Below are 25674 nucleotides of genomic sequence, written 5' to 3'. Positions count from 1 at the left end.
TTTTCTCTTCACAGCTCTTATGAAGCAATTCATATGTTGTGTCTCATTTGGCACATGCTTGCCAAATCTACCCAAGCATGGTTGAGTATATGAGGCCTTAATAACAGCGAGGCATAATTGTTTGACGGCATGTCTTTAGAATTGCACAATTTCTCTGATAAAGAATAGAGTCACGCATGGCCCTCTGGGAACTCTAGTGACAACTTTAAAAGACAAAAGATAATTGGTGCTCCAGTAATTTCATCCTAGATTGTAGGGCTAATCTAGGAGTTAATTTCCCCCTCTATAAAAGAAAATGGGTATCATTTATATCCCAATGTTGATTAAAGAATTAGTTTTCATTAAGAATTCACTTAGGTTCTAAAGACTCCTTTAATTTGATGTTCAGTGACTTAAATAAACTGCCGACTGACCTAGTCAGACATTTACAATTCAAATTGCAGATCTCTGTCTGCTGGCTGTCCCCCTCTGGTGTTTTTTTCATTTGACCCTTCATTCATTTCTACAAAGAGACTCACGTCAATGTGCTGCAAGGTGAAAATGACGGGGTCATTAATAAACACCCGGCTGGACTCTTTGTTGATTGAAGCAGCGATGATGTCAGAATTGACAGCCACCGTCACGTTGCGACCGTAGGCCTCGTTTGCCATCTTGATGGTGGCATTTTCTGTGCCGAGGAACTGGCTCAGGTTTTTGTACAGCACAAAAACTAGCTTGGCAACTCCTGCAGAGTGAAATAACAAAAAAGAGAAAAGAAAATTCAGCAGTGATTAAAATATAGAGATGCAACAATTCCAAACAATAAATTTAAACACTCAGGTTAATACTACTGAAAATAAATGTAACGTTTTAAACAAAACAATCAAATCACTAGAATAAAAAAGACAGGTAAACACACAGCTTCTTACAAATGTATTCACATCACTTTGAACGTTTCCACATTTTTTAAAGTTACAATAACAAAGTAGGACATATTGATATTTTTCTGTGATAGACCAACTCAAAGTAGTGCAAATGTGTGAAGTAAAAAGAAATCGACATATTGATTTAAATGTTCACCTATTCATCTTTGTAAAAAGGGCAAGCTCAGTTAGATTTGCTGAATAGTATCCTAATGCCAATTTTTAAGTCCTGCTGCACACTATCAATTGAATTTAAGTCAGGACTTCGCTATGCTCTGGCTATATGCTTTAAGGTAGTTGTCTTGCTGGTACGTAAGTGAGCATTTACTATAGTCTCTTACACCTTCTAACAACTTTTCCTCCATTTAATAAAGTTCAGCCATCTTTCCAGCAACCGTCCTGAAGAAAAGCCTCCTCTTAACATGATGCTGCCAGTACCATGGTTTTCTGCAAGTAGGCAAAAACTCAAGAGTTTTGGTTATTTCACCAGACAGCATGTTTTCTGTGTCCATTACTGGGCTTATGGTAAACTGCAAACAGAAAGTCTTATAGCTTTCTTTCCACATTTTACTTGAGTTTCTCTGGCTGCTTTGGTGGCAGGTTTAGTGTCGTTATTCTGGTGGAAAATGAAACTCTACCAAATAGTCAAGTCTTTTGGAGCTTCTGACAAGTTTCCTTCAGCGATTGTCCTGTTTAGGGTGATTTGGTTTGTTAGCTTTCAGTGACACATGTACTGAATGTAGGGGAAAAAAATCCGGCCCTGTAGGAGATGACCAGAGCATCTTCTTCCACATACTGTAAACTGCATGGATTGTGAGAAATTGTCTATTGGACTTCTTATAGCTTTCTTTCAATAGACGATGCTGTTTTTGCTACTTGTCCATAGCTATCCTGTTGGAAAATTCCTGAGCTGTGGATCTCCACTCCTCCAGATTTACAATGGGCCTTTAGCCTACTTCTCTGGTTAACACTCACCTTGTCTGGCTTTTCATTTTATGTGGTCGGCACTGTCTTTGGAGGTTTACTGCTATGCCATCATCTTTCAGATTCATAGAGTGTTTATTTAAGCTGTTTGATATTGAAATTAAAACTTTTACAAACCATTTTCTTATCAGAGTAAAGGGCAGTGAAAACAAATGCATGGCACATGTCTAAATCAGTCTTCATTTTTCTTTAACAACCAGGCAACATTCTTCTTTCCACTTTGAAGTATTTTGACTTGGTTTAGTCTGTTGTACAGTGACAACATGTACAAAAATGTCAACAGGTATGAATAATTTTGCCATTTGTGGTTGAAATCAGAGAACTCTGATTTTTCTTTTTTTTAAATTCCGCAACATTTTTCTTCACGTTCTCATGGAGACATGAAATGCTGCGTATTAACGGAACAGATTCAATTTCCTTCAAATCATTCTCTTTGTAAGGCTTACCATTTCGACTATTGAGCTTGACGGTGTTGGCAGACAGCTGGATCGAGATCCCACTCTTGCTGGACTGTGGAAATTTAAAGTCCTGGACTTGGCCGTCTGTACTGAGCACATAGACATCCAAGACTGCCGGACACAGAGATTGGAGAGGGATTGGTTACAAGAGAAAAATTAAGAAATAGCAGGAAAAAGGATATCAGTCATTCAATACTCTTTGACTCGGACTCAAAAAAGAGCAAAGAACATTAATACCAGGGCTTTTTTTTTTTTACAGACATTCTTACGCAAACTGTTACAGTATGCAGAGCAAAGGACACATGAATTTGTCATGTGAACACTAAATCTTGGCGAGAGTGAGCAATGCAATAAAAATGTCAATCATAAAGGAATAGTTTTGTCCCCCCAAGCCACAAGCCTCCAGTTCGTATGAATAAAACAGCTCTGAGGAAGAGAAACCTTCCCCTTGATAGTGTAACAATTGAAGAAAATGAGGGAAGGAAGAGGAGCCTGTGTATAAACAATGTAATTTTTCTGACTCCGCAGCAGGCTAATGCTCACATTAATGTATAGAGTTACAAGGTCTAGACGTACACATTTATAAAGTAAGTGTGCGCAATCAGAGAATCCAGTCTATTTAATTGTCTGATATTCATCACTTTGTCAGTAAGCGACTCGTTAAACTTAATATGCACTTTTTTTCCTGTTCCCCCAGGGCTTCAAGGCTTATTATGAAAACAAAGTTCTTTTTTTACAAGGCTGCTTTGTTTCCCTATGTCAGGAGTGACTCTTGTAATGAACAGAACACAATCAAATTAACTGAGATTGCACTGATCGCAAATGCATCTCTTTTTTACTTACTTATATTATCTGCAGGAACCTTGACAATTGCAGGCTCCATGAGGTTGTCGGCGAGGACAAAGGCACCCTCTTCCAGAGTGTCCAGTAACATGGTGGCGGCATGAGTTTGCTCTGTGCTGTTCATGTCGTGCCATGACTTTAGGGCCTCTGGTCGCAAAAGGTTGTCCACTGTGTCTACCATGGCCTGCGTCAAACCGGGTAAAACAGATTACAAAGATAAAGGTTTCAAACCAAAAAAATAAAACAACTTACTTTGTGAGGGAAATATCAACATGCAAACACTGAAATGAATGAGAGTGATGAGAAATCATATTTTAAGGAATTAAAATAAAACATATTCAGACCTCCTGAGCCTTTTCATGTGTGTTTTTTTTTTTTTGTTGCACAAACTTGGATGTATTTTGTCACAATTTGTGAGCAACAGAGTGTCAGAAAAGTTGTCCAGATCCTTTAGGATCCTAATTACACTCTAAATCCTGAATTCACTTGGAAGTCACTATTCTCTACGCAAAACCGTCACTGACCAAGGCCAGCTGACCAGCCAAGCCCAAATATGAACTCTTGCTACACTGATGAGCATAGGGTGCATATTTACTCCACACTGCACATAGTTACCGAATCACATTGCACTTTTTATTACCATAAACATTTATTACCATGTGACTTTTATGAATTCTGTTATCTGAGCTATCGTTATTGAGTCCATTTTGTACTGCATGTTTCTTGAAATTTCCTCTTATAGATAAAGTTATATGAATTGAATTGCATTCATTGATAGTTTATGTGATATACCAACACAAATAGTGTATAATTCTGTAGTGAAAGGGAATAAGTAATTGTTTTCAACATATTTCATAAACATTTTTTTTTAAGTTTGGCATATATTTGTATTCATACCATCTCAGATATCCACAGCTCAGTAGTAAAAAGAGAGATGCATTCATGCTGAAACATTGTGGGGCCAGCTTTATGTTGTGGGGATGCTGTTCCCAGAATTGTAATATTCTTGTGTTAAAATGGCCTAGTCAAACTCCATAACTAAATTCAGTTGAGAGAGTCTGTTGACTAGAATATCTAACTTCCCAATGTTTTTAGTCTAATTTGAAAATGTAAATGTTGAAAATTAATAATAAATAAAAAATCTATTTTTTAAACACCCATGTCAGTATAGATACACCCCAAAAAAGAATGGAGAGTAGAAGTGTGGCTGGACATAATACTGGTTGAGGAGGGAATGATTGCAAATGCATAACTTTTTTTAATACATTTGTAACTTTTTCACTTCATAACTATCAATAACTCGCAATAAAAGAAACTGACACTTGTGGTTGTAACATTATAAAATGTAAAAGCTTTCATAAATGAATAGTTAAATACAAACATTTCTGCATGGACAAGTTCTAAAAATAGACATTTAGCTAATTAAAAGACAATTTCTTTGAAGTTGCATTTGCCCTTATGGACAAACTGCTAAAAGAGATGCACAGGCACATGACTGATGGCAGGGATTCAGTTTCTGTTTCAAGGACATTGCATCAAGTCAGACACTTTGGATCGCAGTATATTGAGCCAATCAGACCTGTCTGATAACAGGATATTAAGAGATTGTGTGATGAAAGTAAAAGAGGCTGCTCTCAATTAAAATTCTATAATTGCAAAGCTCAGTATACAACCAGTACAACCAGTCATTAAGAAACTCTCCAAAAGGACGTAAAAAGGTCAAGGATATTTTAGTGATATGCAGTTGTGAGTCTGTGTCCAGTGCCAAATCACTGAAAAGCTCAGAGGAGACTGAGAGCAAATTTAGACTGGGTCATCCAGACAATCCAGGGTAAATTCAGGAAATAATCAAATCAATGCATCTAATCGTGCAATCAATGCCAGTGACGTCTGGTGGAAGGAGGGCGGGGTAGTTAATGTGATGTTGTGTCAGGTATGGCAGATGTCAGATACTGCTGCCTCAACATTCCCTGTTCCTGTTCTTCTCCTGGTTCATTAGTTCAATAAATGTTGAAATTTGCATCGTTAAGGCTTTTCTAACAGTGTCACCATCAATGAATTCAAATTTAGATGTTGTGACATGAATGTTGATGTTAAATGGGTGAATTGTGGTATTTGCTACGTTCAGTTTTTGTCCCCCCCACCTTCTTCACTCAAGTGTACATTTCTGTTGCCTGCCTAATTAGCTTGATCTATTTTAATGCTCTCCCAAAGGAAAGATTTGGATGGGCGGGTCGTTGAGGACAGGTTGTTCCCAATGCATGGGGGATATGTGAGGACAAAATACTTGAATGTTTAGATGTTGATAAAAAAAAAAGGTTAATATAATATTTGACTTGTAACCTCTAATAAACAAATGGAGCTGCAGATAAATCTGTGTCCTTGTAAAATAACGGTCACCATTTATACTTTGCATGCAGTGAAAGGGTCAGGTGTTGGCACTTGATAGAAAACATAACAATAACGAATCACATCAAAACAAGGGAACATTTTACAAGAGCTCTCAGAAAACGCTGACAAAAAAAGGCGGTGAAACCTTCATCAAATGAAAAATGAAAGGGATGAAAGTACAAAGTATCTCTTTGAGTTGTGGTGTTATGCATCCGGGCGTGCACCCCTCAGCAAACACAATAAACATACAGGAGGAAGTGAAGAATGAATGACAAAAACCATCATAGCCGTCAATGCAGAGAGGTGAGAGCAACACAGCGATACATTCAAAATATAAATAAAATAAATTCATAAGAAGCTGCCCCAGCAACTGGAGATGTCTTCCCCTTGTCTCGGAGCACACTTTGAGTACAACTGCGGCTGCGTGTCAAGCAGTGACTCAGAAAAGCAGGAGGAGGACAAGGAGGGGGAGGATGGGGGTACATGAAAGTGCAGTAGGTGCATGCTGCTGGACTTGGGCTGGGACACATACAGCAAGTATGGGGACAGAGGGAACAGCAGCAAGCAGAGTGGGCAGAAGCATTGCTTCAGTACCTTCATGTATGCCCTGCATGTCCTTTCTCGTTTTTGAAGCTTTGTTTTTATTTAAAAAAAAAAAAAGAAAAAAAAAGAAGAACAGATGAGAGGTAATTTACACTAAATCATTTGTTTGGATAAAAGATGGGTAGAAAACAAAGACATGTCTGATATATGGATGTATAAACTTTTTTAATAAATGAGTGGTGCAGCCACTCCCCATTGCCTTGTGCCACTGACCTGCTTATGAAGAGGTCTAAGAATAAAAGTGCTGCGGCTAATATTCATTACATGCTGCATTTCCTTCCCCGCTAAGTTAGCACATCACAACGAATTTATGCCACCACATTTTGGCCATTAAAGTAAAACCAATGTTATGAAACATAGATCTGCTAAAACACTATAACCCCTTTCTTTTTTCATCAGTCAGCTGACCTTCTCTCCCATTTTTTTTCAAATTCTGGAAGTCTTACAGATTTGCTTATCTTGACTAATTTGAACATTGACTTGCCTTAATCTTGACAGCTAACATGCATTTTGTCTATTCTCTTGAGAATAGATAAGAAGGTTGACTTGAATTCTGATGCATAAGGAATTGGCCTTTTGTTGTCATAGTTACCTTATTGAAGCTTCTTCCGGCAGAATCCTTCTCACTGGGCCTGTACTCCTGCAGCTGAGCATCGAGGATGTCCACCAGCTGCTCCATCAGACGCACAGAGGAGCTGACATCACCAGCGAATATCGGGCCTTTGGTGTGCTTGGCTAACTCATTGGCCAAGTTAGCTGCATTTTCACCACTGCGGATCTGCATTGGAAGAGAGTGAATAATAAGTGCAAAGACAGTAGAGGCCAAGGCTGTTTTCAGCCCGGTTTGTAATATCAATCACCACTTGAATGAGCCCCCTACACCACTTTTACTATACAGTCACTTAAACTGCCTTGCAAATATATTCATATCCACTAAATTCTTTTGGAACAGATCAACACTAAGCAGCTCATAAATATGAAAAGTGGCATTTATTTCTAGCCTTTCCTCTGATCATCCAAAACAAAATCAACTGCAGCAGGCTGCAATCAGAAGTCACATGATTAGTAAATAAAGTTTAACTAGCTCTAGCTCTGTGAAGGCCTAAGAGATTTGTCACAGAATATTAGTTAACAAACTTCATCATATACAGGAGGAGAGACAGGTCAAACATTTATCTATGGAGAAAATTTAAAGGTGGGTAGGGCTGTACAATATTTGGCCAAGTTTTAAACACCTTAAAAAATAAAAAGATAACAGCAAACTCTTAATCTACTCAGACTAAGACCGCATTCTAAATGGTTGGAATATGCTTTCTTTAGAAATGCTTAATGCAATTAGCAAAGTTTAATAAAGTAACTAATAGCAAATTGGGGTTTACTGAAGTCCGACATTGCATAAAAATTGCTGATATATGTTACTATTTACTATAAAATTTAAAAAAAGAAAAAAGCATGGTCAGGAAAAGGCAAATGTTTTTTGTACCTAAAATTTACTGTTGTAAGATTTAAATTTGTCAGTAAACAAAGCCTTAATCTGCATCAATAGCCTTAGCTGGCAGGCCAAATTAGTATCATTTTCAAATGTAGTCAGGCAAAAAATAAGTCCGGGGGGCATTATGGAAGAGAGGCAGGAAGAAAGTCATTAAAATTATCGCTTAAAGTTTACTATAAAAAATTTATAAGAGACAGTAAACGTCTGGACGAAGGTGCTTTGGTCAGCTGAGATCAAAATCAAGCCTTCTAGTCTGCATGCATGGTACCACTGCACATCACCTCATGAATGCACTATCTTCAATGTTAAACATGGTTCTTACAGTGTTGCGCTACAAAGACTTAAGACCATGTTCATTAACAATACAAAACCCTTAACATACAACCACATTTACAATTCAGTTTGTTAGTCTATTCAAATTAGAATGACTGAAAGTCCAGACCAAAATCCAATCGCAAATCTGTAAGATAACGTCAAGATTCATGTTCACTGACACTAATTCGCAAAAAAGTTGGTTGTACAAAGCATTTACCTTGTACAAGTAAATTTAGGAGTCTAAATAAAACTGTTTCATACTGATCAGATTTGAGTAGAAAACAAAAATTGTAAATTATACATTTTTCTTCCATTTAAAAATTATTGACATGGTTGTCTATACATTAACATTTGTGATTGTAATGTGCCAAAATGTGAAAAAGCCAATATGGGTATGAATACTTCTGCAAGTACATCACTTTTTTTTAAAGCTTATTTAACAATTTTACCTAACCTGGGTTAATGTTTCACACCCCTGTCAACTTTTAAAGCTCACACAAAGAGTTTAAGTAATAGTGGCCTTTATTTGTTGTAATCATCATAATGGTGACACAATCAATCCAGATGCACATCTACATTATTGTACTATCCTGTTTTCAGCACATTCCACTTATAAAAAGAACAGTGAGGGACGCTTAAACAAACCTTCTGGGCCAGCTGGTTGACCCAGTGGGATGTACAGTTGCTAAGATCAGGGCCCTTTGGGTGCCAGTCCCCAGTGGAAAGAAGACATAAATAAGATGCCGTGCCTGGCAGGAAAAACAAGGAAAGATTCGTCAGGTTGAATCAACTCAAATGACAGATTGTTTTCCAAAAATGTATCCACAGGACCACAAAGGAGAAAAGCACAGATCAGAGGATGATCCGATAAGCCAGAAGTCATTCAAATGTTTTGTTTTCTGAAAATATTTGCTGTATCTTCTGCATGTTTTTATGTCAAAGTAGCAACTGTTTCCTGTCTTCTAATCAGTCCTGTATCTGGTAAAGTCTAAGCATGATTTCAGACAACAAAAGAAGGAATACAGGCCTCCATGTAAGCTCAGAGGAATACATGTGAGCCTGCTTTCTCTCCGGCAAAGTCATTACACAATACTTAATCAAATTTAGACCTAGAATTCAAAAGCTAAAAGCCTTACTCTGTACCAAATTGTTGTCACTTAGCTCAGTAGTAACTGTCTTTGAAAATAAAAATACATTGGTATGCAGGGGTGTCAGCCAGATCTGATAAACTCAGGGATGTTCTCTTGAGATGCTTACGGTTTATCGTACACAGCGCGCCCATATCCCTGTGGTGAGACAAAGCACTGTTTACCGCGTGTTCCCTTGGGACAAGGTCGCTCCACCAGCATGCCCCTCTGGGTCTGAGGCCACATTATGTCTCTTTTCTCAGTGGCCTTGCAGAACCGCTCAGGTAAGGGGAAGGACTCCAGAGGCGGAGGAGAAGTCGTCTGTGGGATTACAGGCGGCGGCTTGGGCGCTCGCCTGCTGCCCTCCTTAAGCACCGTTGTGGTAGTGTTGGCCGCACCCCAGTGTGCTGTGGTTGTTGTAGTGACGGTCGTAGTTCTCTGAGGCTGTGTGGCTGTAGTGACTTCCGACAGAGGCGGTGCTGTGCAGACAGACGGGGGAGAGAAGAGAATTATGATTTGGTTGAGCACTGACATTTGTTGTGTGCAGCTCAGCGGAGAAACCATGAGATTTATGAACTGTGCTTTCAAGGGAGACACATTTGTACATTTAGAGAAAATACAAAGGAACAGTGCATGAAAATAACAACCAACAGGTGAAGCTACTTGTTGGTCAGTTCAGCTTGTTTTTTTGGGGGGATATTTCACATGTATAATGTACACATTTTTAAAAGCATAATTGGAAAGTTTAAAGGTTTGGCTCACTGTTCTTTCTAGGGCTACATAATAGATTGCTAATATTTTATCAGCAGATTATCAGTGTGTGCAATATTCATTTGGCAAAGCACTGCTTGGCGTCCTTTAACTGTTGACTAATATATTCCAAGTCTTATGAACCTGCATTTTAAAAGCTAATGTGATATTTGCCCAGTTGGACAGAGTATTACTGCAGCAGATGTTCACACTAGACACAAATGACATTGCTCAAAAATGCTAAAGCCACAGAGTGATGGAGGCATGGATGAGAAAGAAAGAAAACAGGCATATATCTCAGCTCATTTTGCTATCATCATTATTATCGCCATAATATTGTCGCAAAATTGTTTTTCATGTAGTCCCAACTATATCTCTTTGATACCAATACAGCTGGTACAGGAAATTACAAATTCACACCCCTTGAAATTATTTTCATTTTTAACAAGCATAAATGTGTTTTATAGGAAATTTATATTGCAAAACACACATTAATTAATAATAATGACAGCTTTACATATCTAGAGACTGAAATTGCTGCCCAATCATATATCAGAATAGTCTATGCTCGGTCAGATTGGATAAAAAGTATCTGTGAAAAATAAATGTTGATGTAAGTTGTTCCATTATAGATCTGTTTGTATGTTCAGCAGCTCTCCTGTCCCTGCTGGAGGAAACATTCCCACAGCATAGTGATACCACCACCATAAGTTCCAGTTAAGATGGACTGTCATTTTTATATAGATATGCAGAGTTAAACATTTTTATATTTTCTTTAATCCAGTGGTTCCCAAAGATTTTCTTCTGGTCCCCCCTATAGATTACAATAAAATCCCCCCCAAAAAAGAAATAAAAAATCAACTGGGCACACACATCATTCAACCAGACATAAGCCTATACGCATATTTTGTTTTCAAAATCCACTGAAGTTTATTTTACACTTCAGGTTGCAACAAAACACACTACAAACTATCTTTACAATGAAACATTTTAGTGTAACTGTTTTTGTTGTTGTTTTTTTCATTCATTCATACCGCCTCTCGCCCCCCCCCCGCAATGGCACTTTGGGAACCACTGCTCTAATCTAACCTCAGCATCTTCTTCCTTGTTATTATGTTCCTGACATAACTTGTTGCATTTTTGCAAACAGAAACGAAAGTAATTTCCTTTTTAGCAAAGGCCTTTTTTGGGTCAAGCTTCATTAAAAGGCTGACAAGAGAAGCACAATATTCATTTATTAAAAGATTATCCAAACTTGGCTGTGCATACCTGCAGATCCTCCAGAAATGACATGAATCTCTTGATTCCTACTCAGACTAATCCTCTCTCAATGTGATCTGTCAATTCCTGTGGATGAATATCTCTTTTGTTTGCAGTTTTGCCGCACTCTTGATTTTGAATGATGGCTTGCAAATTTTCTGTAATACACCCCCAAGGCCTCGACAAAATAGTTGAAGTCAATTTCAGACTTCTGGGTTTGATACCTCAAATAAAATAAATTCCAACTTTTAGAATTCCTAAATAGTATTAAAGTACAAATGCAGGCCAGACCTTTCAGATTTACAGTACCAGACTTCCTATTTCATTTTCACATCACAACTGTGTAGAACTGTGTTGATTTGCCACATTATGTACAATAAAATAGAGTGAAACTTATAGCTGCAGCATGATAAGCTCAAGTGGTAAGAATACTTTTACATAGTGCTGTAAACTTTTTTTTATCTTAAAATGTAATGTTTTATATATCCAGGATCTCCCCTGTATTACCTCCTGCATTTTTTTAAATACTGCTTATTTGAGTTGGTGAGTCTGATGATGAGAATTAGTAATTAGAGTAACATCCTTTTGGCAATCATTCCTGCCTGGAAGAGTTTGTGGCACGGCTAATTAAATTTCACTGGAGCAGTACCAACCTGTATGTATAGCCACAGTGCCAGAACATTCATTTTACAGTTTCTCTCAACCACTGATACTGTGTTACAGTGGCTATGTCGTAACTCATGCAACACCCAGGGCAAAACCAATATGTCTTAGTCTAGAGGAAAAAAAAGGAAATAGTGCATGTCATAACATCAGCCACTAAGGAAAACTAAGAGGAAGTATTTTATGAGATTCACTGGAGCAGAGTGAGTAAGTCTGTATTTACATTTTATAGAACGCAAATATAAGAACGTTTTATAGATGAAATGTTGATACCTTCCTGATATAAATCTATTCCACATCAACAAATGCTAAACAAAACCATATTCCCCTGTCAAAGATATTTGTTGGGTGAATTTAAAAAGGATAAGCTCCATCAATCAAAGGAGGTCTGACTGGAATGTGGTGTGCATACTGAATCTAATCGTGTTTGAGCACTTTGATTTCCCCCATTAGGCTGCCTGTAGAGCATGCAGAGAAAGTGAAGAGGTGCTGTTACACTGCTTGAGTTGAACACAGTCGTTCTCAGTAGTACCACGCAGCAGCGATGAAAATACGGATGAGAGAGAGCCACAGTAAGAGAAAGACAGCTGGGATTCACAGGCATATCTAGGACGAGGGGAAATGAAAGGGGTTTATGTGAAGAAAAATAAAATAAAAACATACAGGTACGCAGAGGCAAAGGTTGATGACAGAAAAATTCAGAAAAAATGTAGCCTTGCTCACTAAGGAATGGACAGTTTCTGTCTTCGGGTGGATTGCAGGAGAAGCAACCGGATCCCAGGCGACAACACTTCCATATCTGTTGCCTCCATTGGATAATGGGTCTCGCTGATAGCAACCCCCAATCTTCTACCAATGCACACACCCCCACCCCTACTACTATCACCATGGGCCCCACGGTGTGGATGAAAGGCTTCAGCACAGTTGAGCTGAAGGGAAGTCGCCTTTGAGGCTCTCGGCTACCTGTGGCGAATTAGGCTCTATTGACCAGAGGAGACGACTCTGTGTGCTCCCTCCTGTTGTGGGCTTGAGAACCACACAAACACAAGCAGGAGAATGTGAAGTTGTACACAGATGCCTTGCGGTTTGGACTGCAAGCGGCAGGCGGATTTGCCTGGCTGACTTTACCTCACCCTCCTTGTCTTTTTGTTCCTCCTCCCCTACCTGCATCTTTTTTCTCAATACAGAAATGCTCAACCATAAAGCCTGTCACAGTGACTGAGAGACATCCTGTCCTTAGTGTCCTTTTGGCACCAGCATTTTGCTGGCTGGGAAAAATACTTGTTTCTGCGACACACTTAAATCCCTTCTGTGCTCTAACTCTTTGTTTTTATAACTCACAGCAGTAAAAGCAACAGCAATCCACAATAAATCTAACTTTTGTAACATTTTCGCCTAAATTTAAGTACTTTTATGATACCTAGAATGTGTCAGCAGAGCATATACAGTAAGTTAATATTCCTTCTTTTAAAACATCTGGATTGGAGTCGTTTGGCAAACCTCCAGATAATCTTCAAGAATCTAGAGGACCTCTAAAGGTTTCCTGTTTCCAAAGTATGAAAGATAAGATCTCAGACTCCATGGGTCATGGTGTGTTGGGATTTACAACGCCGACAGAAATAAAATGAAAATGAATCGCTGTATGTAGGAATGATTTAAGATAAAGAGCTCACAGCTAGAGCCAATAAATCAGAGAGGCAACTACTGTAACCCAAGTGCATTCCTGCTGCATGTCAGCTAACAACTGTATCTTGTCTACTCCCTCATTCAACAAGGCTGCTTGTTGTGACTGAGGGTGGGGGGATGATGGGGTTTACTGGTCTGTTAACAACTTGAAAAAATAAATATTTTTAAAGTTTTTTTTATGTTTTTTTTTTGTTTGTTTCTATCTGCAATCAGCATTGGAAATGAAGAAATAATGTTTGGGTAAGTTAATAAGAAGCTAAAAACTCTGGCATTTGAAATCCTGAAAATTAACATTAAAATTGCATAAAGCAGCATGAACGCCATCGGATGAGGTTTGCAAAGGCCTTAAAATATCTTTAACGCATATCATTTGAAATAAAAATCAAACCTGTATACGATCTTCCCATTTTAGATAAAAGTCCAAAACTGTGTACCACAGTTTTAAAGAGATTTATGTCACATTGTTCCCAAACTTTCAAGTTTTCTTACTGAGATGTTCGAGAATGCAATACATATTCAAAGTTGCCCCCTTTTCCACTTGCTGCTGAGCACTGCAAATAAGCTGGAAGAAAAGAAGGTTCCTACCCTTTTTCTACACTACAATGATTTACAATAAAAACAAAGTCAGCTGTCTGGAGAAATTTCTGGTAGCAAAAAAGCAGGCAAGTCATGTCCGCAACACCTGAAGGAGAGCCAAAAACCACTCTTAACTTAACACTGTTGTAACACTACAGCATGCAACAGCTTGTCTGAGTAATTAATCAGCTAATAGTAGCTTACTATGCAACAGTAATAAATATTCTGCATATACCTGGAAATATGTTGATAGGTCAGTATTTAAATACTGACCTACTACTAATAATACTTTACTATGGATAGGTAGTAAACATATTTAGATTTCTTAATGACTAATGGTGGGGAAATAAAGAAGCCAGATAGACAAATTGGGGCAGTGGCTGCTGTGGTAGAGAAAGAGGTGAGTTAAAAATCAAAGCTCTTGAGCTTCCCAGTCTGTGTTCCAGATCTACACTTTGGTTTTTAGTCTTTGATTGTGACTAAGATTGAAATGCCAGGAACAACTGGCTGAAATGAGTTTCACCCTGAGTTTCCATTGGAGGGTGACCAGACACAGCATTAGAGTGAGGAGTTCAATAGAAAAGGTAGTCAGTTGAAAGGTACTTGCATCTGATCAGATTTCCTCCAGAATGCCTTCTAAGTTTTCCCTCCTTGACCTGTTTCCCCACACAACACAATTTTAAGAATGTATAACTTAAAAACTAACAAAATTTAATATTTAAGTCTATGAATTAAAATGACACTATAGATAAGATTCTTATCATATTTGCCTTTCTATTGTAAGTTTTACTTTTTTTTTTTTAGCCTTACAGGAATAATTGTTTGTTTTAAATAAAAACTTGTAAAAAAAAAACTCCTACTGGTGTATCTCTATTAATAAATTAAAAAGGCTCTGCATTGCAAAAGCTGTTTATATAGGTTCACACCACAGCTGAAAACAGCTGCTCTATAAAGAACCTCATTAATGAGGAATAATACGAGGCGGACATAATAGATGAAAGAGCTACTATAATCCCGTTGGTGAGGTTTTCATGTCATATTTACGATGCAACATAATCCTCTTTCCTGTGTGAAAAAGAGGCTAATGTGAATGTAGGCTATACTTCCAACTGAGATTTGCACATGAACAATACAAGCCTCTCGGACCACTGCTTTTAACCTGTATGTGGTGTTGTTAGCTTGCATTTCTGCCAAAAGCACAATAACCTTATTACCTTTATGCTACAGCTTGGTTCAGTTTAATCCAGTGAAAGCAGGAAGGAAGAACGTAAGATTTTAAAAGAAAAGGCCAATCCACTCAGAGCTGTTCAAGATGATATGTTTATAAGTAGATCCTATGACGGATAGCTATTGATCTTTAAGCAATGCTGCAGAGGACTTTTTTGTCTGATTCATAACATCTTGTCTTCTACTGGGGCGTCAGACGTCTGACACCGCCAGATGCATTCCCTGTACAATATTCCTTTGATGACAACAAAAGAAGAGTTTCACTGTTTGGACTATATGCAGCAAAAAACAGGACAGGATTCTTGATTATTATATCTCTGCTGAGCTCAGCCCAAGGGAAAGCTTCAATTAGCTGTCAAAGAGTGTGAGTGCATAAACTGGTATTCTCCAAAGTACAGCCAATAGTCAGGACAGGCTTATTCATAACCTCTTTGTGTGATTCGATGCCCACACACTGTTTCACTTCTTGGTGGTTTTGTTATTACCGCTGGGGTTCACAGGTCTGGGATTGATGACAGAAAATAAGATTGGAATCAAAAAGAAGAGTGTGGCTCATCAAGTGTTGTCAGAGAATATGCATACATGTACAGTGAGAACTTCAACGCACAGAGACATCCTCACATACCCACAATCCCCATGCTTACATGGAGACTAGATGAGACTTTACCAGGATTGAGTACTCATGTCAGAGTGACAAATGGAAAACGACAGCATGTGTGTCTGTTATATTATGTCTAATAGCTTTACTGACTCTGGATGGTTGTTCATCAGCGTAATGTCTCTGGCACATTACCAGGTGCCGTTATCTTGTGACAGAGGAGGAAATCGGAAAGGAACACACATGAGGAAAAAGTTAAAAGAAACTTTCCATCTTCTTTTTTACTTTCCCTATTTTCTGTGCTCTTGCAAAATAACCTGGTGTTGATATTAGGTGCAGTTTCATACAAAAAAAAAATCTATCTCTCTGTTCAAAGAGAGGTAGTCTGTAAATCTTCTGCACTAAGGTAACGCCTGTCCTTTTCAACATATGGATGTGTTAGAAAAAACAACAGCAGACCTTGCTAGAAGTTTTTAGCAAGCCAGTGGGTCATCTGACAGTTCAGGATTTTGATCTAACTCCCAAATGTGCTTCGGCAAAAAAATAATATAAATTATGCATTAAGAAACAGTTTCAACTCTTATGGTCAACCAGTGTTAATTGTTTTTAAAGTTAGGGAGTGCACCTGTGCTTATGTTGACAGGAACAAACTTCAGTGTGGAAGGCTGTATTTTATGTACAAGTGAAGTGTTTAAAATAAAGGAAGAGAAAGCAAAGAGACGTAATGCACAGTTTAAAAGGAAATCATATTTCCTATGACAGAATGGTAATTCAGAGAGACACAAACACTTACGGCACATAACAGGAAGGCTGAATAAAGATTTAATCTTTGGAATATCCAATATCTGTTATGGAATATTTTGTATATATTATTGTTTTAAGCCATTTAGAATATTACAGTAAAGAAACTGATCTAAAGCTTCTGGAATATACACATGGAAACTGCAATTTCAGTAATGCTAGCTGGACTAATCATACTAATCACCATCATATGATAAAACAACTAAAAAGACTCACTGATTGTTTTGTTTGTTCAGAATATTGGTATAAACAATATTTTATGGAATACGCTAGCTCAAACATCTGCTCGCAATATGAATAAGAATTGAGCACTTAAAAATAGTGAGGATAGAACAAGTATTTTTGAAAGCTGCTTCCATGTTGCATTTCCTAAATGTGAAAATTAGTATAAGTAGGTCAAATCTTTACTTAAAAAAATGGAGATTAGAAGCGGGTCATGAAATTTGGTTCATTTTAAAAAAATAAAAAAATAAAGTCTTGATCATCCTTAAAGAAGTATAAATAACGTAGCATAAGTTAATGAAACATCTCTGTTTCAAATATTTCCTTTCTGGATGGAGCCAATTGCATCCAAGTTCATATGGAAATAGAGCTGTTACTGACTATGAAACAGTGTAATGAGTTATATAAGGTTGTGATGCATTTGATATCTACCAATAATAAGAAAAATACACACAAAGGAAATTGGATTACACATCTTTCACTCTGAATTGCATGTGTGGCTGTGAAAGGGAACAATGCGTATGATTGCTGGTGTATCAGCAGTAAATATGAAGAGAGCTGAGAAAAAAAATTCACATAATTTCCCAGGAGCTGCGTCCTTGTAAAGTGTGTTCAGTACACATCCATGTCTTAGGAAACAAAACCTAATAGCTAGATTATGTTATTTACTGCTGCCGCGAACATTTCACTCTCTGACAGTGCCAGTGCTTGGATTAATATGGACAGAGGCAAGGCAGTGCACTCCACTTATACCCACGCAACTGCAAACATGTACACATTTATATACAGCACTACAGACAAAATAACACCAAAGTCAAGGAAACAGACTCAGCAGCTGTCAGACTACATTTTTTTTATCTCCGTCTAGTTTTCTGTAACTGTACGTGCCTCAAATTTCAAGCATTAACTCAAAGTGTGCCAAGCAGACTAAAAATGTAATGCAGTGCATGATAGAGGTTGGTCACTCAGGCACAGATGTGAAAATAATACCTCAGACTCAGGCACACATCTGAGGGGCTGGAAAATGCATATGCATGTTTGCACACACCAGTATAGCTGTGCAGAACAAAAAAACCCACACAAATCCACATATGCACAGATTAGAGAAACACAGACTCCCAGAGACACAATAATCAGACTGTGTGAAATAAATCTCCTCAAAGGCGTGTGTCAGGCAGTGATGGGGGACCATTGTGATGTCTGAGTAATAATTCTTTTAATACGCCTTGTTTCACAGTCTGACTGTAATCAAACAAGAGACTGGATCCCCTTGGCTATAAGGCTCAGTGTAACCATAATCACTACCTCTCTCTCCCTCGCTCCGCTTTTATGTAAAGCAACGCTTTATGACGTTTTAAATCATAATCCCAGGTTTGCTGGTGCTTGAATGCTTGTATGTTGTCAGTGGGTATCATTTAACAGCACTCTGTACAGCAGTTTAACTTCAGCCATTGACGCATTTCAAGGGGAGAGATTACAAGCAGCTTGAGCTTTTGATAAAACATCATGTTTCAGGTGTGTTCAGGGAAGCAGTGTGAAATGGCCTTTCTCATCTGGCGCTACCTATTGTCCATAATGTTTTACGCTGGAGATGAACCAAAGATTATATTTCAGGTCATGGGCTGAGGTTAAGTACTGAAAAGCCTTCAGTTGCATGTAAGCAAGGGCTGGTATGAAGGTCTAACTTTGTGCACAGATAACTTTGTGTGAAAATAATGTACTGCCATATTGGCAAAACGATATAAAACAAAATCTAACTGCTTTTCCAACTAGTTTTAAGAGACTATTATTAGAGTGATGGGTGGCACTACTTAAGTGACCAGACTAAACATTGAATGTCAGTGTTTTTAGCTGCCTTCTCTATACAGATGAAGTAAACTTGGCTTAGTTGACCACTTCCTCTTTCCTTTCATTAAAAGGACTTTAAATCAGAAACAGGGAAAAAAAAGTGGTTTTGAAACAGTAACTGTTTAAAAACGTGGTATGAAATGACGCCGGTCACCAGCTGATGCCAGACAGCAAACTGAATGGTTACCACTATGTGGCATCAATTTATAGTCTGTGGTAATGTCACAAATCAATTGTAACACATAATCTGACTGAATCAAAATAAGTAAATTGAGGATATAAAGCTAAACAGAAGTCATGATAATTGTACTTTAAGATCTGTAACATCTTGAAAACAAACTTCAGTTTACATGCTCACAGAGTTCCTTTACATTTTTAAAAACCTGGAAAAAGCATGAACCAACCAAAGTACAGCACCTTTGGTAGACAAGGCCATAACAAAGTTGAGTCCTGTGAGCTCCTACACCATTATGCCATTATGACAACAGGTGACAAGTTTTAAAAGCATCTTATTCTCTGCTGTCTGTTTTGTTTTCAGTTTGAGAATTTCCACTGTGTTATTTTTTTTGTCTGCTTGTTTTAAAGAGCTTGATTAATAAAAAAACAAAAAAACATTTGCTAGTAATTTCTGGTAAAGTTTTGTATAAAGGTGTTAAATACTGACCATAAATCTGGAAAAAATGAGTCAAGTAAAACTTGTCAGCATCTCAGCAAATTGAGCAGAAATTCCAAAACTTATGGAGAACTTTGTTCAATAGGACAACACTCAGCACAAAAATGTGTTTTGGGACCAAATGTGCTGCTACTCCTCCCTGTTAGCTAATTGGCTGCTGAGGCTCAACTAGCTGGTTGTTACCTGGGTTTCCTCAGCCAATCATTATTCAGAATTGGCCTATAACTAAAGTCCGTCAAGTTGGACCAATTGTACCCTTTGGCAATTTATTCACAAACACACCGTGTCTGTGTGGAGGTCTTAAACTTTTCGCTATGTTAGCCTATTTGCTATTTTGTAAAACTTTTGTAAGTTTGTGTTCTGCCTTAATGTTCTTGAATTGTTGTTTCTCAGATTTTCCTTGTAGGAAACAGCTGTCATTTTTTGGGTTGTGCAGCACATTTTTTTCTGTTTATGAGAATGAGAAGGAGTTCAGATTGATTTTCATTTTTTTCCTCTTGTTAGTCAGGATGTTAATTATATAGGTGCCTTTGTTAAATAAGGTATTATTAGATTAGATCCTTCATTTGATGAATTGTGCATCTCACTCCTTACTTTCTCTTTCAGTTTTGTTTGAACTTTTAGCAAAAAATAAACAGGGAAAATGCTAAATTTGTCTTCTTGTTTTGCCTATCTAGATTTATGTTATGCTATTACTGCACAATATTAAGAAAACGTGACTATCAGTGTTATTGCTCAATATTAGAATGGCAGTATAAACAGCAATTAACCCACATTCACTTCAGCACTCTTTTTCCATCACCACAGTGCCCTCAGCACTCTTACACAGTTTTAGCGTCACCAGGATTAATACTAGAAGTGAGCATAGAAGACAGTGCCAAGGCAGAGTCAAGCAGATTGTTACAGCATAAAAAATTTGAATGTACGACCCCCCTAAAATATTATAGCCCACCAAATATTTCCATGTTGCACAAATTGATATTGCTTTGATGACCATGATACATTGTGCAGTCATTTGTTAGACTATTTTCCCCAAGACAAGCTTGGCGGTGTAACAATTAGCAAACACAGAAAATCTAGAATTAATGATAATAAAAAATGACAATAAAATGTTGTCAAACATTATAATATATAGCAAAATGACTGACTAGGTTTGTTGGCTTGTGCAGTCAATTAAGATTAATGGCATTCTGACAGTAGATTAGGTCAAGGAGTAAGAATTTGCACTCAATTTGGAAGCTAAAGAGATTCTCCTTATCAGAATTAGAGTCAATCTAAAATGCTTCCCTTTAAGGAAAGGGGAAAGTAGAAAAATCATTGTCTTTCCAGTTTTGAAAAAAATAAATCCTTGCAAGACATAAAGCTGCTGAAGCACTTGAAACATTATTTCTGAACGTCAAAAGTATGCAGTGTGATCCCTGATCTTCATGTGCGTGATGAGCATCCTTGTCCTGTTTTTGTATTTATAGTTTCCCAGGAGGCAGAGCCCTGGATTTACTTAAATCCAGTCATTTAGAATGAACCGCTCCCACCAGGCTTTATTTGAGTAGTCTAGCCATGGTCTTACCCTGAATTCAGGAGAAATAGAAATTTGTATGTTTTACTCATGGCCATGTCTCATAGCAGATCATAGAGGCGCAAAGATCAAAGCGAGACAGAGAAAAAATAACTGTTCCGACAAATAAGTAGAAAGTAAACGAAAACTAAAATATGATCACAGTGGCGAGACAATGGCAGAGGGAAATAATAGATGGAAGCAGACAGAGAGAAACCATAGCATGAAAAATAAGACAGGAGGACAGGCAAACAAAAACAAAAAGGGTGATTTTCCACATCGATAACCTCTCCTTTCACACCGCTGTGTCCACTTGGGCAGCTGACGGGAGCTTAGGGAGAAGGAGGGATTGTTGCTCAGGCAAACAAACAAATTGGCCGTTTTTAACACGTCCTGGACCCTGGCGCCGTACAACTGGTGACTGTGTCATAGAAACAAGTCATTGCCATTTTCCCTGAACACATAAAATGGCTGTAAAAGCTAGATGTTGAATTTGATTTTACAAAACACATGAAAATGGTTTTCACCCAGTGGTGTGTAGACTAAGGCTATGAAGCCATGTGTTTCAGAATTGCCAATTATTTTTCTTGAAAGAAAAAACGATTGGCAACAGATGGATCTATAAACTATGAGTTAAAAAACAACAACAAATGAATTAAGAAATTAAGTGCTTTCCATTTTGGCCATTGTTGTAATAGTTATTTTTGGAAACTCAGCATAATGACACTAACATACAACTAGAACTACAACAACCATATCTTAACAACAGTTTCTATGTAGATGACTCTTTCTTAACATGCCCTATCGGCTTCTTATTAAAGAGTTGGTTGTTCATTTCACTCTCAACTACTGGAATCTATGTGGAAAGTGGTTATCATGAAAGACAGTAACACAACAAAACTTACACCATCTGAACTAACCACTGGAAAACCAATTAAAGTTACTGTAGAAGACATCCTATTTTTGGGATAAGCACACACGTGAGATTATTGTGATAGGCCTAAATGAAGCACTAAAATTACACTCGCTGAAAGACTGCATGGCTGTTATGACAACAGGCATTGGCGTTCATGTCAATGCGCTCCTAAATAACAACTGTGCAAAGGTATATTGTTATCCATGTCTGCAGCTGCTATTTGTGCACCACTCTTTGATCCGTGATAACACTGCTAGCTTTTGTGTCCCCTTAAAGTGTCACTGACACAATAAAACCACTTGCAGGAGACTATAAATGCAGTGTTGATGTGTCTGTCTGTTGTAACTGGGTCAAACCTCAGCACCAACTTTTGACATAATCAGGGTAAGTCAAACCATAAACAAATAAGGTTGAGTAGGAAGAAGCGGAGAACATTTCACCAAAGAGTTGAGCAGTTTCGATGAAATGGAAGTGAGAAAGGATGAAATGGCTGAAGTGTATGGAATGGAGATACAGGCTTTGAAGGGGCAAAAAGTTTGGAACTGGCATAGAATCGGAAAAATCTGTGTACACTTATGTTTATGTTTGTCCCAATTTCAAATGGCTGAAAGTGGCTGCTTTATTCCTTTAAAATTTCCATCTATCTGACTGACTTTCCTTATTGCTGCTCTAAATATTTGCATGCGTAAGTTAACCTCGATGGAAGCACCAAAGAAGACAGGAATAAATCATTGTGCAGCTTATTAGAGAGCTGTGTATTCATCAGACTGTATGAGGTAAGCTCTCTTGGGTGACTGCTAATGCATACAAGTCACACACAGTTATACCAGCTGAGCATTTTTGCATTGTAAAGCATTTTCCATACATTGAAAATACAGGGCATCTTTTTGACCACATGCAGAGCTGTAAAGTTAATTGCCACGTCATGCCAGTGAACTGTACCCTATAATGTCTAACAAATTGGATCATTTTCATTCTTAAAATCTCCTATAGCTCAGGGTTCATTTGAAGTTGCAGCAAAGTTCAAAAGTGTACCCATATGTATTGATGTTTTAACAGTTAGCATTTGTGTGGGTCTTAATTGCAGCATAACTGTATAGTGGCGATTTTGCTACAAGAAAAAGAAAAAAAAAGGTTTTGCAGCCTCTTCTGTGTCCCAGTAAAAAGCTAGCAAAAGTTTTGTATGCGTGTTTGGTTAAAAACTGCTTTAATATTCTTTTATATGTGACATCAGAATAGACTTTCTTTTCAATAGTTTTCCTGGGGATACCTCATTTAAATCAATTCACTCAAGTCAGTTGTAATATTCAATGTCGGACTATTTTCTTTTATGAGTTCCGATATGCAAAGAAGAAAACTTGCAGTTAAATGAGCGGATTACGGGGCTGCTGCTTCAAGCCGAGAGTGAGACTTGCTGACCCATTTAATGTCTACTTCCAGTGAAGCCGCGTTTTGGATGTGACCCCATCTATTCCTCCATAATCCTACAAGAGATGATCTTGTCTCTAGGCGGGCAAAATTATCAGAGGTGACAAGAACTCAACTGTCGTATCACACAGTGCTTAAGCATCACTTTGAGGTTTTGCTTTAAATGTCAAGCCAAGTCAAAAGGGTTAGATGTTTGTGCACTTGAGAAATATTGGGGCAGTGTAAGTAGGAGCTGCATGGCAAATTCTGCGTCAGCTGTTTTTCTCCAAAGAATGCCCCAATACGTTATCCTCTGTGCATGCTGCAAAATTATTTTTTGACGATAAATCTAATTCTTGCATATATAACAGCTCTTCTACATCTTGAAAAAAAGCACACTTATTTGACTTGCTAAGGCTTGAGTGAGTCCTGAGATCATCCCGGCAGTTATAATTTTGAAGTAAGCTACATACATAGACAGTCATGCATGCAATCTACTAAGATGAGTTAAAAAATCATAAATTAATATTTAAAATGTTTTGGATTACATTTTAGATCATGTAGATTTCACTTCAATTTGTTTTCAAACTTATGCACTCTTTTTACCCCAAATTGCTCAAATACATTGTGCTTTTTGATAGCTTGTTTTAGCGCCAAGTGAGGCAGTCAAACGAGCATCAAGATATTAAAGAGAGGGCGTCCAGTGACAGCAAGAAAAAAAGTGCCATCATTTATGTGTCAACATCAGCCATGTGGGAGGACAAGTTTATTGACAACTTGATGATCATCCTGGACCATTCTGGCTCACTCTCATCGACTTCAGCTCAACATACATTAGTCAGCAGCAGGGCCAGACTCAGGTCTCATTTGTCAAGAAGAGAGAGCAAAGTCCTTGTTGACATTAAAATAAAAATGTGTACCCCAAGGAGCACATATGCTGTATCAGCTAAAGTTTGCAAAGCTTCCAAGCATACTTAACAGCAAGAGAAGATGGGGTTATTACAATGGCTGGCCAGTCTAACTCTGTGTTTAAGTGAGTTTCCCCACTTTGCAGACAAATAACTGAACTGTTTAAAACATATGATTCTGGTGACGGGGATCTGCGTCAGTTCAACAACAAATCGATCAATTGAGCATAAAGCCTGCTTGACATAGCTCAATCCTTATCAGCGAGGCTAAAAAACGAAGAATCTTTCTTAACTTCTCCCAGATTATTTCACAGCCAGTAAACAATAAATTTGTTCCAAAACATGCAATGCAATATGAATCTATTTTGAAATTTTCTTCACACTACAACCACAAACTTTAAGCACTGCATGATTATGAAGTGGGTGGAAAAAGATAGATGTTTTCAATTTTATTAAAAAAATATATACAGTATATTTGAAAAGTTTGGCAGGTACACTGTATGTACCCTGCACTCCCCAGGTGAAGATCAATGTTTTCCAGAACCGGCTTTTGCTACAGTTATACCAACAAATCTCTTGGCCATCTGTCTACAAGCTTTAAAGATCTACATGTTTGCATATTTTTATTTGCAAAATAGCTCAAGTACAGTTAGATGTGCTGGAGATTGTCTATGAATGGCAATTTCCAGGTCTTACCATAAACCTCTGTCTAAGTTTGAAGACTTTTGTGAACTTCAGTGGGCTTTCCTTTACTATTTAGCTCAAAGGATGTTTCCATTATTCTTGACCAGATTTCATGTCCCCACTGAGGAAAAGAAACATCATAGCTGCCACAATGAAAATAGTGTTTTCAGAATGATGTGTAGGGTAGTTTCTTTTGCAGAGCGTCAACAATTTTTTTTTCACTCAACAGTTAATGTGTTCATAAGCAATACAAAATGATTCAATGAAGTCTATTTATGTAATTTGACAAAATATATAAAAATGATATGAACACTTTCCCAAAGCACTGTAAACTGATTATTATATGGTAAAAAGGTTAGTGATGTTCAAGGTTTACTTCCAGAAACCTTGAAGCACACCATAAATTTTCTAGCATAAGTATGTAAAACAGTTGCTTATTCATAATTTAAAATAAGGGTATACATTTTTATCACATTATCCTTATAAAATTATTTAATATTACTTGTAAAATGCAAATAGTGAATTCAGTTCTGTCATATTTGCTGTGGAGGAACATCAAACATTCAAAGGCGGAATAATAACAATTCTAGCTGTGGCAGTGGATTCCTGGCATATTACTTATTACTTCTTTGAAAACTGGACTTTATTCTTTGTCACAGTAAAGCCTGCCTCTTACTGGCTATACTGAAGCTGTTCCACTGACTGAACCCAATTTAGCAGCCTTAGCCTACAACCTATCACTACCAAAGTGGACGAGCAAACATATTAATAAATATCGAGCTCCC

The 25674-nt window shown here is 37.7% G+C and overlaps 1 protein-coding gene across 50 annotated transcripts in view; it reads right to left on the bottom strand.

The window, feature by feature from the left end:
• adgrl2a (adhesion G protein-coupled receptor L2a) overlaps positions 1–25674 on the bottom strand; it is a 126424-nt gene that overhangs the window by 28155 nt on the left and 72595 nt on the right. For 44 of the 50 annotated variants that reach the window (XR_004340453.1, XM_032571977.1, XM_032571995.1 and 41 more), the window contains 7 exons: positions 9301–9594; positions 8634–8737; positions 6774–6959; positions 6173–6211; positions 3188–3371; positions 2333–2455; positions 519–724 (listed from right to left, as the gene is read on the bottom strand). Coding sequence is in view for 49 of the 50 variants with exons in the window: in XM_032571977.1 (XP_032427868.1) it covers positions 519–724; positions 2333–2455; positions 3188–3371; positions 6173–6211; positions 6774–6959; positions 8634–8737; positions 9301–9594 (1136 nt within the window). In the remaining variant the exon portion in view is untranslated. The remainder of the gene's footprint in view (positions 1–518; positions 725–2332; positions 2456–3187; positions 3372–6172; positions 6212–6773; positions 6960–8633; positions 8738–9300; positions 9595–25674) is intronic. The other 6 variants (XM_032571986.1, XM_032571947.1, XM_032571994.1 and 3 more) reach the window with 1 other exon arrangement.

The sequence above is a fragment of the Xiphophorus hellerii genome, chromosome 9 (genome assembly GCF_003331165.1).
Source record: "Xiphophorus hellerii strain 12219 chromosome 9, Xiphophorus_hellerii-4.1, whole genome shotgun sequence".
NCBI classification, from domain to species: domain Eukaryota; kingdom Metazoa; phylum Chordata; class Actinopteri; order Cyprinodontiformes; family Poeciliidae; genus Xiphophorus; species Xiphophorus hellerii.
The sequence above is the reverse complement of the archived record's forward strand: the minus strand, read 5'-3'. Positions and strand labels throughout refer to the sequence as shown.